At 45.6% G+C, this 18394-nt stretch overlaps 2 protein-coding genes across 2 annotated transcripts in view; one reads left to right on the top strand and one right to left on the bottom strand.

Moving 5' to 3' along the window:
* Positions 1 to 3830, bottom strand: part of Rsrc1 (arginine and serine rich coiled-coil 1) — a 328277-nt gene extending 324447 nt beyond the window's left edge. The window contains exon 1 of the mRNA XM_052731019.1: positions 3701 to 3830. The gene's annotated coding sequence lies outside the window, so the exon portion shown is untranslated. The remainder of the gene's footprint in view (positions 1 to 3700) is intronic.
* Positions 3831 to 7832: 4002 nt separating this feature from the next.
* Shox2 (short stature homeobox 2) lies at positions 7833 to 17826 on the top strand. The gene is made up of 5 exons (XM_052730937.1): positions 7833 to 8354; positions 11170 to 11378; positions 13741 to 13798; positions 14076 to 14164; positions 15659 to 17826. Exons 1-5 carry the CDS (start codon positions 8009 to 8011, stop codon positions 15950 to 15952), a joined length of 996 nt encoding a protein of 331 aa, XP_052586897.1. The 5' UTR covers positions 7833 to 8008; the 3' UTR covers positions 15953 to 17826.
* The last annotated feature ends 568 nt before the right edge of the window (positions 17827 to 18394 follow it).

The raw sequence follows: 18394 nt of genomic DNA, 5'->3' as shown, positions 1-18394 counted from the left end.
CGAACTCACAGAGATCCGCCTGGCTCTGCCTCCTGAGTGCTGTGATTAAAAGCTTGCACCACCACCACCTGGCTTGTCTATTATTATTTTAAGTGAATTCACATACAGTTTACAACTTTGTTTAGATTACTAATAAGGTAAATATTTATAGAGAACACAAATAAAAGCTATGGCTATCCTCAACAATTTGTAAGAGTATAAAAGGATCTTAGGACATCTCCATTCTCTATTCCTATCCTGTTAATTAATTCCCTAGTTAAACATAAAGATGAAGAAAAAGAAAAAGAACCATGGACAACCATTTGGCCATGTATCTTTTGGTAACCAAAAATCAGAACATATCAAGTGGGTATAAATTTCTCTTTATTCTAATTACAAATGATGTCACTTGTGAACAGAAAATCAGAGGGAGACTACAAAAAGGTTTTCTCTATAACTGGCAGGTATTTGGTTCTCAAGGCACTATTGCATGTCCTTAGCAAAGATGATGGTAATCTTCATGGTCAACCGAACAGGATCTGGAATCACCATGGAAACACTCTCTAGGTCTCAATCAAACCCAAGGTTTGATTGAGAAGGGAAGAGCTGGAATTTGGGGCCAAATCCGGAACTGGATAAAGTGGATAAAGTGAGCTAAGCACCAGCATTCATCAGTGACTGTAGACACATGTGCTCAGGCTGCTGCTGCCATGATTTCCCCACCATGACGGACTGTCCCTTCAAACTGTGGAGCAAGGCAAGCCCTTTCTTCTGTGATTTGCTTTTGTCCAGCACGTGTCAAGGCAAGGAGAAAATTAACACAGCGTATAATTGAATATTCTTAATCATTCCAGTCACGGCAATCAATTTATACTGTACACTTGTAGACAGGAAGAATTGTTCTACTTAACTCCACTGGTAAAGTGAATGCATGGAAATGCCCCCATCATAAAGACAATGACAAACTGATCAGATTGTTTTTAGCAATGTCACAAAGTAACAAATTTCAACCCATCAGTAATTGTAAAACACAGCAGTTCGTGATTTCCTGTTCTCACTCTAGTTCTTCCTGGTTTCGGCTTCCTGGCTGCAAATCTCACCCAATTACTCCTGCATAACTGAAGCATAACAGGTAATGATCACAAGACAACAATTTAAAATTTTTTATTGTAAAGTTCAGGTAGCTGATTGAAAATATAAACTCAAGATGTGACCATTTAATAAGAGAACCTAAAGGCACAAATCCTTAATAAGGATAAAAGAAGCAGCTATTAGGTTTCAGAAAATGGGTAATTAGTTTAAAAGAACAAAGGTTCATGGAGGACATGACAATTTATAAGCACTTTGCCATAGTATTTCATTAAAAATCAAAATATAATCTTTGATCCTGGGCACATGACCCCTCCCTCAATAAAAGGTAGAAAAAGTAAAATGGCTGGATGTGGTGGCACATGCTTACAATCTCATCACTTGGGCAGTAGAGGCAGGATAGGTTCTAAACCACATAGCAAGTTCAAGGTCAACCTGGGCTGCCAGAAACACTGGAAAAAAACAGAACAGAACAGGAAGTAAAAATGGGGTGGGCACTATTTCACATACTATGTAATCTACAAACAAGTAGAGAACCATGCAAAAGAATTAAAAGAATGGAGGTAAACTTCAGATACAACAAGGCAAAATTCAAAAGAAATAAAAAATTCTGTCAAAACATTCCTGCTAGGACTGTCACACATATGAACTCACAGAGGCTGTGGCATCATGCACAGGACCTACAGAGATCCTGCAGTGCTGCACAGGGTCCCAGCACTGAGATGGAGAAGTAGACAGGCGCTCCCATCCCCAACCAAGAAGCTAGAAAAGTAGACAGGAGCTCCCATCCCCAACCAAGAAGCTAGAAAAGTAGACAGGAGCTCCCATCCCCAACCAAGAAGCTATCTCCAATTGACAACTGCTCAAAAGGAAAATTAGTTTCTCCAAGGGAGTCTCATTGGGTACATAAACCACACTTAAGGGCAGGCCCCATGTACAGCAGCAGATGGACAACACAAAATAAACACAAAGGTATTCTTGGAGATTTTTCTGTCTCATATTGCTTTGTTTGGGCATTTTTTTTAACCATATTGGCCTTTTGCTTGTATAGTATGGTTTCCGATTTTGAGTTTTTATGGGTTTTGTGTGTGAGTGTGTCTCTCTCTGTGTGTATACTTCTCCTGCTCTTTCTTAGTTTCATTTTTCTTGTTTTGCTTGTTCATTTTGTTTTATCCTTGTTTGTCTTTTTATTTGCCTGCTTTCTTAGAGAGAGAAAAGGGAGGCATGGAGTTGGAAGGGTGGGGAGGTGGGGAGGATCTGGGAGATGAGGAGAAACCATGATCAGAATATATTGTATGAAAATAACTTTATTCTCAATTTAGACTATGAAATAAGATACTCCTGTTGCAACAACAACAACAAAATTCTGTAGATTAATATCTCTCTTTAAACTAACAAATCGTAGGATTCCCCTACTATGGTCTGACAGTGCAACCAGAAAAAGGTATCTATAAATGCACTACAACAACGCTATGACAAGCAATTCCTATCACAACTCTACATGCTGAATATGTAAAGACTGGGTCAGCAAGGCCAATTAATAGACAAGTGCCAGCTGCCTTTGTCTTTTTCAGCTTCAGACATTTTTAGCCCTCTTATTGAACATACAGTAATAAAATGTTACCACTTAGCAAGAAATCTCCTTTGTCTGCAAAGAAAGTGAATATTCATAAACTCTAAGACTAGAGACGCTCTCAAAGGATACCTACTTTCCCCACAAGGTTGTACCTGTCACATCTGCTCCAGTCCTTAAAACCTGAAAACTCTACATAGCTCCTTCACTGGGAGCTTTTACATCTAAGTTCAAAGATGACAATTCAAATGCCTTCATATGCCAACATATGACACGTGAATTTATCTAACTAACAATCTACTACTTAGTGGGGACAAACTCGGGTACTGGCGATTCTAGACTTTTTTTCATAAGCACTTAAAAAAATACAACTCAGAAATTACATTAATAATAATCTAAAATCTAGGGCAGGCAACGTGCATTTTAACTTCTCAGAAAAGTAGGGTTCAAGGGTGGCCATCTGGTCACATGACCAAAGGTCCGGCCGTCAAAAAAAAAAAAAAATTTTACAGAATGCTTAAAGTGATATATTTCAAGACAGGGAGGTCTGTTTGACCTTGTACCATCTCTCATGTCAACAAGCGGTTAGACTGGGGCGGGGGGGTGGGCTGGGGAGAGAGACACGAGTGCCCACTAGACGCAGCCTCCCCTCGCTCCAACTACCTGGAGGAGATGAGAGTGAACTAGGCTATGAAGGTAGGACAACTAGGAAACCCAAAAACGGCGATCGAGACCCGGGACCGGCGAAATGGGGGCTAACTCTCCACACCACCTAGAGACTGCAGGCCCAGCCCGAGGCCTGCGGCCGATCACCACCCGCGACCGCCCCATTCCCGCGGCCCCCAAGCCCGGAGCCCGCTAGCAGGGACCCTCCCAGGTGCGAGGCGCATGCGCACGGCTCCGCTCCGTGCGCCGCGGGCCACGGCCCAACCTTGGCCAGTGACTGCGCCAGGCCCCACGCCGCCTCACGCCGAGCAGGGCCTCTCAGCGCCTCCTTCGCGGGCGCCGCCCACAAGCTCTGGACGCTCGCATCACCTGGGTCGACCTTCGGGTTCGTACCTCCGGTCGCGGGGGCCTGGAACCCCCTCTTCAAACCACGGCGCCACCGGCGTCCTCAGAACTTGCTTCAGTTTAAGCTCAGCGCCTTCCTGGTTCCAGCGCCAGGCAGCGTCAGCCGAGCTGCCGAGTGCGTCGATGCAGGCCGCTAGGCCACTAGGAATGCCGAGCGAGTGGATTGTCATGCCGCCAATTTTTTGTTTAATGTTTGTTTCGCGTGTTTGCATAATTGGATTTTCTTGTTCCCCAAAAGCAATAAAGGTGGGACTATGGGGTGTTACTGCTTTAGTAATCGCCGTTATCGTCACAGATAATCATTAAACATCTACACCATGGGAAGTTATGTTTAAGACATCGCGCTGAGCAAAATTGGTTAGTTCCTGTTGAGCGAGGTGGAAATTCGCCCAACAATAATAAATCATGGGAGTGTGTCTGCGTAGAGTCGTGTGTGATTAAATTATAATGATTTATTTGCAAAACTACATTAAAAATCTTCTTTTTTTCTGCCATGAAGGTGAAGGCATTCACGGATTGGACACAATTTAGTTCTTTTTATTAAAGTAGCCGTTGTATGGAGGGAAGAAATCCGCCCGATTCCAGAAGTTTCTTCTAGAACAGAAATCAAATGTGTAGATTTATCAAAAACTTCAACAACCGAAATTAAAGACAGGCAGCATTTTCTGTAGCTCATTTCATATGTTCCTTGTATGAAAATTGTTTTTCACTATTTAGTATAAGGAAGCAAAGCTAAGGAGATATATAGAATATTAGCCGGAGTTCAAGGCGACTGTTGTTAGCTAGATACCAAGGTACAGATTTCCACAGGCATTTGAAATGCAAATGCCCTGCAATATAGATCTTTTCCTGGGAAGTAGCTGTACCTTAACTAGTCAGTTTTGAGGGACCATTTTAAAACGTAACTGCAACATTGCATGTTTTTTATAAATAATTCAAGAGCTGGGGGAACTATTGGGATCCTGTTTTGTTGTTTTGTTTTTTGTTTTTGAGCCTGTATATCTGTCCATAGGCTGTCAGCTGAGGTTTAACCTCAATAATTTTTCTTTTCAAAACTGGTTTTTGAAATGTCTTATCTCAGGAAAAGATTTGCTGTTTAGTGAAACAACATCATACTTCATAGTGTTTATTAATATGATTTCAAAACTTTGGACTTCCTAAAACTGAAACTCCCTAAAAGAGGAACTATTAGGGATGTGGAAAGGGCAGGGGGCAGAATAGAAGAGGCTAAAAGAAGAGGCATATTACATAATACATGGAAAATCCAGAATGAAACCTATCTGTACAATTATACACTAATAAAATTTTAAATTAAACATCTTTTACACAAGTAGGGCTCCATAGCCAGACTCTGGGGATTTACCATTGCTTCATCGACCATCCCTAAAGTTAAAATGAGTCAAGAAGATGAAATAAAGGGGAAATCTGTTGGATCAAGTTACACAACAGTCATGTCTGAGCCTCCTCTGATTACCTTGAAAGTGGTCATCTTTCCCTCTAGCTCAGAAGATGGCATGTGAGTTTGGGTTGAAGTCATGTGCTTAAAAGGATAAAGAAGTATTCTAGAGGGTCTCCTGATGCCTTATCAGGCTTTTAGCAGCCGTTATTTGGGAGGTGTTTGTGAATATATATTTCATGATTCAGTTTGAGAGGTACTGGAACACCGTATCAACTTATCGGATCCCATTACTGAGCATACTGCTAAATAATCTTTTTAAACAGTTTCACAAAAGACTAGAATTTTGTGATTACTCTACTCTCTTATCGGAATTACAGTGTTACAGATAGTAGACCAATGCTCAATATGACATGGTTCCTAAATTCTTATGACTTAGAAAGTATTAAGTTTTTTAGTTTTGTGGAATAATAAAAGCAAGTGTTGGTGGACTCATTAATACCTAAATGTTATTGCTGTTAATAGTGTAAAGGTAAGCTTTTGTCCTAAAAGCAGAAAAGAAAATGTTTTCAGAAGGAAAGATAACGTCAGAGAAAAAGGAAAGCACCATTTCCAATCAACGTTATTTTCATCTACCTTAAATGTGCAGTGTAGTCTGAGGAGTTACATAACGTCTTAAATTACACTTACTTGAGAAACCCTTACAGCCACATTACAATTGTGCTCTCTTTAAAAATGTTTCAGGTTGTTTTGATGGAACTTCTCAAATTATTTGCTAAATTTGTTGTTCTAACCAAATAAATAGAAGATATACATATTAATGATCTCTAATTGCTTTCATTTTTACTGAGTACTGGATCCAAGATGACGAAAACATTATCTTTTAACATCAGACAAACCTCATTAATATTCAGCATACTGATAATGCCCCCAGACCCGCACTTAAAGAGGTATAATTGTTTACACACTCAAGTAAATGTAACTTTCCATATGTAAATATTCTTTTGTGCGCATAAGCAAGTATTTGCATAGCTAAGCGAGCCCTGGCTTACAGGACACAGACGTGTTCCCCTATATAACAAATAGTTTTCATAAAATGAGTCAAAAATATAATTTTAAGTTAAAAATCAGAGAGAACGAGAGTTGTTTTTTCCCCCTCCGAAGAGTAAGTCTTTTTCCACAGTCCACGGTGAATAAAAATTAGACGAGCGACAAATAACGTGGGTAATTTTTTTCCGCAGAACTCAAAAAGAGATAGTCCTTTGTTTTTCAAATTAAGAAATGTTTCCCAGGATGCTAAATAATTGAGGACAGGGTGCAGGGAGTTGTAAGGAAAAAGAGTAAGAATCCTGAGCCCTCAGAGAGGAAACGAAATGGAAGTACGCCTGACCCGGCTCTAAGAAAACACCTTAAAACCGGATCTGGCAGGGGAACAACTGTTCAGGAAACAAGTTAAATCGACCAACCCCTTGCAGCGGGAAATGTCTTCACAAGAGTCAGCTCCGACTCCAAGGAGCGAGTAGTAGGGTGAATTACAGGGGCCGGCACTCGGTGAGGCTGGCTGCCGGTCGGAAAGATCCTAAAAGGAGGTGAAGGAGTCGCAGGAGCGGTGGAGAAGCCCCACTCGCAGCAGGCACGTGAAGCCAGGATGCCCGGTTGTGCGGCTGCCGCGGCCTCAAGGAGGAAGGGGTGTGGGACCGGAATGCTGGAGTGGTTGCTGGGCCTATTAACCGTAGATCGCCCAATGCCGGGCCAGAGACCAGGGGTCATCAATGTGGGGTCGAGCAGTTGGGGTGCCCACCCAGAGCGAGGCTGTAGGGTCCGGTACTCTCCGAAGATACCCACTGACTCGGATGGCAGTGCACTTGTCAGTTTCCTCTTGGCCCCGCCTCCTAGAAGTCTATCCAGATCCCCAGTGTTTTACTAAGTCGTGACACCAACGCAAAATCCACGCTTAATTAAATTAATTAGGGATTCTTGTCAATCCTGGATTAATGGCCAAGAGCATCGGCGGCCGAGGCTATCAGAAAACCCGACAGCCGAGGACCTGCCTCCTCTCCCCGCCCCCTTTGGTCCCCTGCTTGCCCTCCCACTCCAACCGGGTGGACTCCTGCCTGGATCCTCCATCCTCAATATTCACATTCATATTCACATTCATATTCATATATTCTCTCTCTCTCTCTCTCTCCCCTCTCCCTCTCCCTCTCCCTCTCTCCCTCTCTCCCTCTCTCCCTCTCTCCCTCTCTCCCTCTCTCCCTCTCTCTCCCCCTTTCCTCTCTCTCTCTCTCTCTCTCTCTCTCTCTCTCTCTCTCTCTCTCTCTCTCTCTCTCTCTCTCTCTCTCTCTCTCTCTCTCTCTCTTCCTCACTCCCTCTCCTCCCCACCCCAGGTAGTGGCGCTCCTGCTACCCGCGAAGGGGTTCACTCGGAGTTGCGAGGGGAGGTAATTTACTCAGAACAAGGGGCCGCCTTTAGGAAGTATAAATAGTGAGACTTCAAGAGCTGCGTCGCTATCAGATCTGAACTCTCCGCAGGAAGAATTGTCAAAGATCTTAACATTGAACACGCGCGCTCCGGCAGGGAAGCATCAGTTCCCATTTCCCTCTGGCGGCCCCCGCCCCTTCCCTCCTCCCCCCTGTCCCCCCTCTCTCCTCCTCCTCCTCCTCCTCCTCCTCCTCCTCCTCCTCCTCCTCCTCCTCTTACTTCTTTTTCTCTTTCTACTTCTCCTCTTCTTTCTTCTCCTCTTTTTCTTCCTCTTCCTCCTCCTCCCTCTCCTCCCCCACCCCCTGCCCCATTGATGTGTTATTATTGGGGGGGCTGGAGCAGTAAAAAAAGAAGGAGGAAAAAAAGAGCGGGGCTCGGCAGGGAGAGCTTGAGCGCGAGGCTGACCGGCAGCGGCCGCGATGGAAGAACTTACGGCGTTCGTCTCCAAGTCTTTTGACCAGAAAGTGAAGGAGAAGAAGGAGGCCATCACGTACCGGGAGGTGCTGGAGAGCGGGCCGCTGCGTGGGGCCAAGGAACCCGGCTGCCTCGAGCCGGGCCGCGACGACCGCAGCAGCCCGGCAGTCCGGGCGGCCGGCGGAGGCGGCGGCGCGGGAGGAGGCGGAGGCGGAGGCGGAGGAGGCGGAGGAGGTGCTGGAGGAGGAGGAGCAGGCGGAGGAGCTGGAGGAGGGCGCTCTCCCGTCCGGGAGCTGGACATGGGCGCCGCGGAGCGGAGCAGGGAGCCCGGCAGCCCGCGGCTGACGGAGGGTAACGGCCTGTCCCCGACCGCGGTTCCCCTTCCCGCCTTCCCCTGTCCTGCGGGGCGAGAGAGAACCCGGGGCCCAACCGGGCGGAGGGCGGCAGCTCGGAGGGCCCTGGACCACCGCTTTGCAAGCTACAGGAATAGTGGAGGGGTAGGAGGCCAGACTGCTCAGTCGTGGGTGGGGTCCTCGCGTGGGGGAGGACGTGGGGTTGCGCGCATCCTTCTCAGTTGCTCCGGTTGCACCGAAATGCGTTTTTCGCGAGCTGGAGGATGGGGCCGCGCTGCGGGACAAGGAAGTTTGCGTGGCCCGCTGCGAGAGGGGGTGCGGCAGGAGCTCATCAGGAGGCCAGTTGTGAGGAGCGTGTTGTCCCGAGTTTGCCAGAACCCCTTTCCTAGGCCTAGAGGAGAGAAGGGAAAAAAGAGAAAGAGAAGAACCACACTAGGTTGCCCCTTCTTTAGAGCCGCCACCAAAACCACTGTAACTCTGCAAAGCCCCTAAATCTCTGGATTTGGGGGACCTAACTTCACATTTTCGTTGAGCCATTAAGGTAGAAGGCAGCCAGAGGTCCGGGCCAAGCTGGTTTTCTCTCAGTGGAGGCATTGAGGAGACTGTGGGGTGTACGTGGGGTGGGGGTGGGGGTGCGCTTTATATACACAATTTCTTTACTGCCTAGAATCTTGCAATACTTTAGCTCTGTGTGTGTGTGTGTGTGTGTGTGTGTGTGTGTGTGTGTGTGTGTGTGTGTGTGTTGGTGAGGGTGTCTTTTGGAGCCAGCAGAGTTAGAAAACGGCTTTATCTACACGGTAAAGCGTCCATCGATTCGAAGTTAAAAATTAATTTAGCACTCGGTACTGCGGTAACTGGTGTGCTGCCATATTTTTCCAATTAAGAAAATATGTGGCATGCGTAGAATCACAAATTTAAGCAAGCAATTAACTTGTTTATAACACAGTCTGTTCCTGTTTAGGCCATTAAGTGGAAAGTCGGGGGCGAAAGAGACATTATATTAAGTCTATTAATCAACTTGAAATTTGGACTTTTTCCCTTTGAAGCCCCTAAACTTTGAGGGGTATCTGCTCAGTGGGTGACAACAGACAAAAGCTTTCCTCTTCCCATCTGAAGAATATGTGTTTCTGTTTAAATTTTACTACGATGTTAGCGAGAGTATTTTCCTATTGAATTGACCCCCTAATGTTTGCTGTGACCTTATCTACTTCCTTCCTGGAGGAAGGACAAACGCTCACAAATTGAGCAGCAAAAATACAGGCAACAAATAAGATTATGGTGTAGAATGCCAGGCTGGGGCGAGATGTGGCGGTTCATCTTCTCCCAGATCCGGGACCATGTCCTCCTTAATTTAGAAAGTGACAGGGTAACTATAAAAGGCCCCAGAGTAACCCCTCAGGGTTCACAGCTCAGGGACTTGGGTTAGATAGTCCACCAACCTCAAGGTCTGAAAGCCTGCGTGAGCCAGTTCCTGGGGTTGTTGACTCCCTAGCTCAGAGCAAGCGTTAATTTCTTTGTAGCTTGGCTCTTTTTTCCTTTTTCCATGTTGATCTGGATCCTGGGTTGGGAGGAATCGCAAACAGCCTCTACTATCTAAACTTAGCTTTGACACTGGACACCCATCTCCAAATCAGGCACAGAGGATGAAGGTTAGGCGGACCTTATATTGATAGGGGCCTGACTTTGGCACTCCTCTTCATTGCCCTTTGGCATAAATGTATATCATCCCTTCCATGGCTCTGTTTGCTCAAACCGGCAGAGCTCCTGTCTTTTACGTGGAAGGAAAGAAGGCAAAGTAGCAACGGATGTGTGCAAAAAAATGCATATTTTATTAAACATCCGAGCTGCTGGGTGCATGAAAAGGTTTTTAACAGCCAATAGAAACGGAGGAATGTTCTTGAACCTGTTGATCTCAGTGGGTTTAAGCCTTTAGGGTCCAGCCTTGGTTTCCACCGGGAGGGAGAAGGAGAGCCGAGATGCTGCGGTGGGTTTTGCTGACCACCAGAGTCTGTCTGGTTTGCCGCCTCTACCCTTCTGGCCCAGCGTGGGCGGCCAGTCGTCCAGGCCGCCAACATGGCGTGGTCGCCTGTGCCAGTTCGACCCGGCAGGGAGGACAGGGGCTGTCTAGCTGCCGATGGAACCATCCGTAGGGGTCTGGTCGGAGCCCTTGGGCGCTTGGGGACAGGGCTTTCTGCACCTCGCAGTACCAGTGTCTCGTTTTCCCCGCTGCGACCTTCAGCGGGCCCAGTTGTTCCTAAATTAGACCAGCAAGTTTGCGGGGGGCAAAGGGCCAGAGGCAGCAGAGGCTGGCGGGACAGCGGAACTGCCCTCTGGGGATGGCTGGCATGCGGGGCCATCGCGTGGCCTTGCCGCGCCCTTTAACCGAGACCGCGCTCTGCGAGAGGCCGGCGCGGCGCTTTTGATTTCCGTGAGTGCGTGGGGCAGTGAGTGCCAGAGGGTCAGGAATGCGTTTGGTGTTGGCAGAAGGGAAGGGCGCAGGTAGTGAGAGAGTGAGCTGAGACCACAGTTGAGTTGGGTGACTGCATGCCTACCTGATATCCCCAGGCAGCCGTACAGACGACACTTTGCGGGTCTCAGGGACCCCTATCCTCTCGCCGGATCTTCGTGGGGATTCCCCCCTCCCCAGGGGTTAGGAGTCTCTAGCCTTCCTTTGGACAAATCTGGTAATGGGCTTGTCTTGCTGTTTTTTGTCCGTGTGTGTGTGTGTGTGTGTGTGTGTGTGTGTGTGTGTGTGTGTGTGTGATGGTGCGTGCTCCGACGCACGTGTGGTCCTTCCGTGGTGCCCTCTCCAGTGTCCCCCGAACTGAAGGATCGCAAAGAGGATGCTAAAGGGATGGAGGACGAAGGCCAGACCAAAATCAAGCAGCGGCGAAGTCGAACCAATTTTACCCTGGAACAACTCAACGAGCTGGAGAGGCTTTTCGATGAGACCCACTATCCAGACGCTTTCATGCGCGAGGAACTGAGCCAGCGACTGGGGCTATCTGAGGCCCGAGTACAGGTACCCCACTGCGAGGAGGTGGAGGCTGGGCCCTGAGAGTTGGAGTCTTGTACCTATGTTTGCGGGCAGCTTAGGGAGACACAAGTAGGCTGCTGCTGCAGGTGTCTGGTGTGAGATGGGAAAGGGAGAGATATCTTCGCGAGATGTCTTATTTTCTAAAAATGGATTTTGATCCCGGAGCCCCTTTCACCCCTAAGCCAACATATGTTCCCTGAAGAAGAAAGCTGCACTGGGCTTGCTCCCAGAGTTTCTATTAACCACACCCCCTTGCCTCGTGCTGTCTTTAATGTGGTTTAATCCTAATGGGCCTACTTTTATAAGCCTTAAAAAAAAAAATCCCACAGAAAACGTTTTATCTCTGAAGCCTTAAAAGTTACGACGAGTATTTTGCTTTCTGGAGTTGGGTTTCGTTGAGGGTCTTGGGTTTGCCAAACGGATATACCAATTAGGTTTATAGATGTACGGACTATAAAGAAAATTAGCATCTGTTAAGTGCAAAAATTTACAGTGTCTGTTAGCGGGTCGATCTTTAACCGAGTGTGAAACAGAGGACACAGGATGTATTTGGGCACCCTTTGTTCCTTCACTTAACCAAAGCAAAGGACCTGAACCCACGAAAACCCCATTTTAAAACAATGTACACATCTTATTAGTGATGTTTGCAAAGCCTGACCTTCAGAAAGTGCCATGTCACATGTACTGCAGCTTTTTTCATTATTGGTTGTTTAGGTGAATGTAAAACCAAAAAGTGGGGTTAAGGATAATCTAAAGGGGGGATTACAAACACACATACATATCCTTCCAGCTTTATGGGGAACAAATTTAAACGTTTCAGATTGTATTTCCGCTCAAATAATAAAATTGGGAGAAAATGATGGTCATTATTTGTTTGAACACATGGAGCAGTTTTAGCCTAGAACATCTGCAGCTGTTACAAAGTATCGCTGTAACAGATACTCCCTGGGTCTCTGGGCGGAGAGACCACCATCTGTAAGGAACTATGCACAATTCTTAAGGGGCTTCCCCGCATCTTGTAATAGGATCAGGGGGAAAAAAAACAGAACAGTAACGTGAACAGAGAAAAAAATAATAATAGGCCTCCTTGGTCATCACGACGTCAATCGTAGAGCCTTCCTTTTTAAGCCTGTTCTGCTTTGCAGCCTGCGCTGAGCTCTCTAGAGACTCCGCAACCCCTTAAAACCCTGATAATTATTGCAGCCGTGAGTAATAGTATCTCCATTCCAACCCTTCTAGGGGAAAAAAAGAGTCAAGAAGCCCCAGGCCATGTGAGTCACACAAAGGATGCCACCCTGGCATGAAATCCACCCTTCTATTATACTCAATATCAGGAGAATTTTTGAAGATTTACATCGACTGTGGCACTTGATTTCAAAAACTTAACAGAAAGGGCTCTGAAGCAATATTTTCCTTTCATGTTTTTTTTAAAACGTTAATTTGTGAATCAATCAATATGCTGTATTATTGGAACTGGAGTATTAAAAAGCAAGACTTATTTGAATTTTAAAAAATATGTCACACTGACTTGAAAAGTTGGCAAGTTATTTAAGAACATCATATCCAGTATCTGAGGATTACTTGATTCGTACCCCACCTCTCCTTTTTGTGGGACACTCTTTCTTTTTAAAAAAAAATGAAGTTTATTGCTGCTCTTTTTTTTCCACTCATACTTTCATTTAAGTTACAGGAGCTATTTTCTGGAATCTTTCCTACTGTCCTAACTGCAGGCAGTGGCTTTTTCTATAGAAGCAAATTGGATTATCATGATAATGGCACAATTATTCTGCCACTGTGTTACACTCTGCTGCACAGAGGGACAGAGAAATTCTAAACTTCTTTGTAGTAAGGCTTTTATGACACTAATTACCCGCCCCCCATATCCCTCTCCCCACCAAAATAAGAGTCATTATTTGCTTTACTGTTTGGTTTTTCTTCAAGATGAAGCTAATTAATATTACAGGCTATTACTGAGTCCATTCTTCTTGGGTCTTAACTGGGTAAACATTTAAACCCATTATCACGTTGGTGTCAGGTACCAGGGAGTCTTTTAGGCCCCTGGGACTCTGTAATGTGGAAAGATGAAACCGGAACTAATAGTAATTTATCAAGGAACAATTTATCTTACAAAGAGTCTAGGAAATCTTTCCATTTTGTACTTGATTTACATTTCTCATTTTGGAAATTGAGGCTGTTTTGTATAATTTAACACTTGCTTTTCATATCCCAAGAGTGGCCTAAACACTACTTTTTTTTCCATTGCACTACTATAATTTAAGATGTTAAGATGTTTTGAATCATCAAGTCTTATGTGGTTTTTTTTTTTTCTCTCTTTCTCAACTTGTAGGTTTGGTTTCAAAATCGAAGAGCTAAGTGTAGAAAACAGGAAAATCAGCTTCATAAAGGTATGTCGTATAATTCATTTTATTATTAAGTAAAAGTCGGGAGTGGAGGGATATTGCTCTAACAAAGACAAAAAAATCTTAAGGATGATGATAGTACTTGATTTAAGAAAAATTTCTGGACAGTGAACTTATTTTAATTATAGCAGCAATTTAGAAAATTGACAGTTCAGTTCTATTAGAATCAGTTCTATCTTGCTACCACTTGGCACCTTGGAAAATTTGACAAGAAATGTTTGCCTCACATCTTGTGTTTCGTCCCCCCCCTTTTTTTTTATAGGTGTCCTTATAGGGGCCGCTAGCCAGTTTGAAGCTTGTAGAGTTGCACCCTATGTCAACGTAGGTGCTTTAAGGATGCCATTCCAGCAGGCAAGTACAACCTAGCTTCAAGCTGTTAGTAAATGCAAAAAGGCCTGGATGTTTGTTTGGACTGTTGAACAGACCCTGTCTCTGAGCCTCACCATCCATTCAGTTGAAGAAGCGATTTCAAGACTATATAGTGGCCCCACTCTCCTTTAAAAACCTATACAGTGTCATGGCCTCGAATCCCCAGTCCTCTCTGCTTTCATAGGAGCCCCCGAAGGAGCCTGAAGGCAGTAACCTGCCCTTTAAAAAATGCATTTAAGATTGTACTTGGGGAGAGGAGGGAACAGCCTTTGATTAGGATTTTGTCAAATCAAATACAGAGGCCGCTCCAAAGGTGTTTTAAAAGCAATCCTCTAAATATTCTTTCAAGGTATTTTCTACCCCTAGTCACATTAAATGTCTCTGGCCGAAGAAAAATAAATGCAGCTATTCCCAACTTAGACTTATTTTCAAAAGGCTGTCCTTACACACACAAAAAAAGCTTCCTCTCTGATAGAGAGGGAAGACTTGGTCTTCCCAGGGCTGGCTGCCCTACCTCAGCTATTCCTTTCTGAGCTATGAAAAAAAAAAAAAAAACCTTTAGAACAACTTTTTAAAGGAGAGCCCGCAGCAATGATTTAATCCTGGGAAATCCCGGTGTTCTGAACTCTCGCTCTCTAAGCCCGAGGGCAGAATCCTTTCCTAGCCACGGTCTGACCTTCTCCATCTTCAGCGGGCATCCCTGCTCACCAGGGCTGTAACGTCATAGATGAGCCCCCAGTCACCAGTACCCTGGACTGGGGAGACTCCAGGGGACACTCCTCTGAGAGTTAGAGTTAGAGAGATCTGAGTTTCCCCACCTCACAACAAGACACTTGGATCCTGATGGGAAGGAGTTTGAAATGAGGATAGTTGGAGAGAGAGGGGCAGAACTTACTAGGAAACTGCCCCTACCAAGAAGGTAGAGATTCAGGCCAGCAGAATCAGCTGGTTTTTAGGAACTTAGACTAAGTCCCAGAGGAGACCTGCTGACTTAGGGTCGGCATTGAAACAAGACCCTCAGGTAATTCTTACGGCGGGAAAAGTTAAGACCCGCAGATGCAATAGCTTCCCTAAGTGACAAGAAAAAGTTAAGTATTTTATTTTAGTGGTGTGTCCAAGGTGTCTGTGACAGAGACAGGAGAGAGGGGTAACAGTCCTTAAATCCAGCCTTTTATGTTGAGGTGGGTGATGCATGGGGACTATATCAAGGTCCATTCACCCACCCAGTTCCCGAAGGGGCCATAACATTCCTGCAGACAGAGATGAGGAAATCAAGCAAACATGCTCATAATGATCTGGGGGTAGGGATGGGGCACTAGAATATTAATGTGGTGCCCCAGATTTAGCAAAAAGCCTATAATGTCCTTCTCCAAACAGATGTTTAGCAAATTGTAGCTTCCCTGTCGCGCACCCCAATTCTCCCATAGCCAAGCTGGACGCCGTTAATGTTCTGTTTCTATTCTGTTGTCACCCTAGGATAGTCATTGCAACGTGACGCCCTTGTCCTTTCAGGTTCAGGCGCAGCTGCAGCTGGACAGCGCCGTGGCGCACGCGCACCACCACCTGCATCCGCACCTGGCCGCGCACGCGCCTTACATGATGTTCCCGGCACCGCCCTTCGGACTGCCGCTGGCCACGCTGGCCGCGGACTCGGCCTCCGCCGCCTCGGTGGTGGCTGCCGCCGCCGCCGCCAAGACCACCAGCAAGAACTCCAGCATCGCAGATCTCAGACTGAAAGCTAAAAAGCACGCGGCCGCCCTGGGTCTGTGACGCCGGCGCCAGCGCCACGGTCGGTGGAGCCTCCCGAGCGGCGCGACCCTGCACGCCCTCCGCGACCGGCTGCTTCTCCCGCACCCGCCTCGGACCGCCTAGGCCCGTCCCTTCCCCGCTGACTGCCTCCCGTTTCTTTCTGCACCCTGGATTCCCAGGGCCGGACTCTGCGCTGGACCCGGGATCCCACGAGGGCCACCAGCCCACGGGCTCCAGCCCATCCGCCCTCGGGACTCCAGCCCATCCGCCCTTGGGACTAAAATTCGGCTTTGTAGGAGCGGGTTTGGCTAAGTCTGGATAGAGACTGGACAAAGGAGTGTGGGAATAGTGAGAAGTGGAGAGCGGCGAGACAGCGGCGATGGACTCCTACATAGAAATAAAAATCTTGCTACCAACAAATAAGCAAAAGCAAATAGAGAACAAACTAGAAAGAAAAGGAGAGAGGGAGCTTGTTTCTTATTACTATTTGGCTGGAATTAGAACGACGAAGCAAAACAAGTCTAAAAATTATTTTGTACATAAAAATACGGGAAAAAAATAACCTGGATGAATCTTGAGAGAAAGGGGGGAGAGGTTTACCAACTAAAATGTATGTTTTTTTTAAAATGGGCCAAGAAAGCAAAACAGAAGGAAGAGGTATACTTATTTAAAAAAAATTAAGATGAAAAAAAAATGCGCAGCTGGGAAGTTCACAGGTTTTGAAGCTGACCTTTTTCTGCGAAGTTCACTTTAATACGAGACATTTGATAAGAGAGGCGGGCCTCCTTTTACGTTGAATCAGATGCTTTCAGTTTAAAAACACCATGTATGGAAGAGCAAGAAGAGGGAAGACCGTGTGAAAACGAGGAGGAAAAAAAAGGACGTTAATACAAAAAAAAAAAAAAAAGTGATGCCACAGACAATGATTCCTCTGAAAAATTATTACGGCAGAACTGTCCAGACTGCTGACAGTAAATTCTGGTTTGCATGTTACTTGTATTCCATTGATGGTGTCCCCTCCCCTCCCAACACTCATGTGCACTCACTACACTTTCATTCTCAGTATGGAAAGCGTCTGGATGTGAACCCATATATAAATTGCCCGGCCTTTGATCCCAAGGGGCAAAGGAAAAAAGTCGGAAGGGAGTAAAATACACTCTCGAGTCTTCCAAGGAGATAGAGGCGGTTAGAAAAATACGGGGAAAGGAAAAAGAGCAAAGGAAGCCATGAAGGTATACAGCCGTGCATCGAGATAGACGCTTCATCTGTTCCCTCCCTTTTCGTGAATTCCCCTTGCTGGTTTCTTGAAGTCCTGTATGAGGACAATGCTTTATTTCCCCCCCCCCTCTCTATCCTGTCAAATTCACCTTAAACGACGCCCAGCTAGGTACAGACACTAGGTTTGTGTATAATATGTTGATAAACACGAACAAAGTTTATTTTGGCTATAATGTGTGAACTAATGGTTGACTTTCAACATTTGCATTTTATCTCACAAAGGTGTATTCATTCAAGTAATCTTTTTATTTGTTTCAATTCATGTAGCTATTTAAACAGGGACACCTTGGGCTAAGCAACCTGTAGTCCAAATTCTCTAGCAAGCCTGCTTAGGGCTTTTCCCCCCCTTTTAATTTACATGAAAGAGGAAAAGCTCTTCTTACTGAACTTCGGTATGCGTTTGAGCTTTGTAACTATTTGTTCTCCATGAAAACAAAATTATTTATATTTGCCATATTTTTTCTAGTGTATTAAGTTATTTTAAACAAAAGATGCTGTTATGACGTGTTGTCAGTACAAAATGTTTCGGCTCCACTTCTGTTAAACCATTTAAATAAGTGCCAAGTTATTAACCGAAGACACTTTGCGATCAATTGAATGAAAATAGTATTGTTTCATTTGATGGGGTTCGCGTCATCTTTGTTCTTGTTACTATTAAAATATCCGGGATACTCTTCCTTCTTCCTTTTTGATGATATACTCGTATTCATATGCCCCCCACCATAGGTTAAAAAGCGCTTCCTTTTGCTCTTAAGTGACGTAACCAGGGGACACTGAGAAAGGTGGCCCTGCAGACCCCTAGCAACTCCTTTCACCTCACATCAAATACCTTCTGTGGATATCAGCTTATGCTAAATCAACAAAAAACAACAAAAATAGAATCCCCTGCCCAAGACGTTTCTCCTCCTCTTTGCTATACTTTTACCCTTAAAGTTTGTTTGTGTCATTTTGGGAGAAAGAAGAGGGGTCACACAACTGCCCTGGGTTTGTTATATATGGCATTATCAACATCGATCCCAGGTCGCCTAACTTCCTGGAGCTGCTGTTTTGGAAGTAGACGCAGAGCAGGAGCGAGTCGGAGAAGCGCGGGGAACAAAGCAACACCCCCACTCCCGCCTCCAGTCCTGTTTGGCATCAGTCGCCCGTGAGCTTGAAGATAGGCTCCTGCCCTGACAGTTTGTGTGT

Source organism: Peromyscus californicus, unplaced genomic scaffold (assembly GCF_007827085.1).
Source record: "Peromyscus californicus insignis strain IS unplaced genomic scaffold, ASM782708v3 Scaffold_9__1_contigs__length_137607984, whole genome shotgun sequence".
Classification (NCBI taxonomy): domain Eukaryota; kingdom Metazoa; phylum Chordata; class Mammalia; order Rodentia; family Cricetidae; genus Peromyscus; species Peromyscus californicus.
This window is presented reverse-complemented; position numbering and strand designations above follow the sequence as displayed.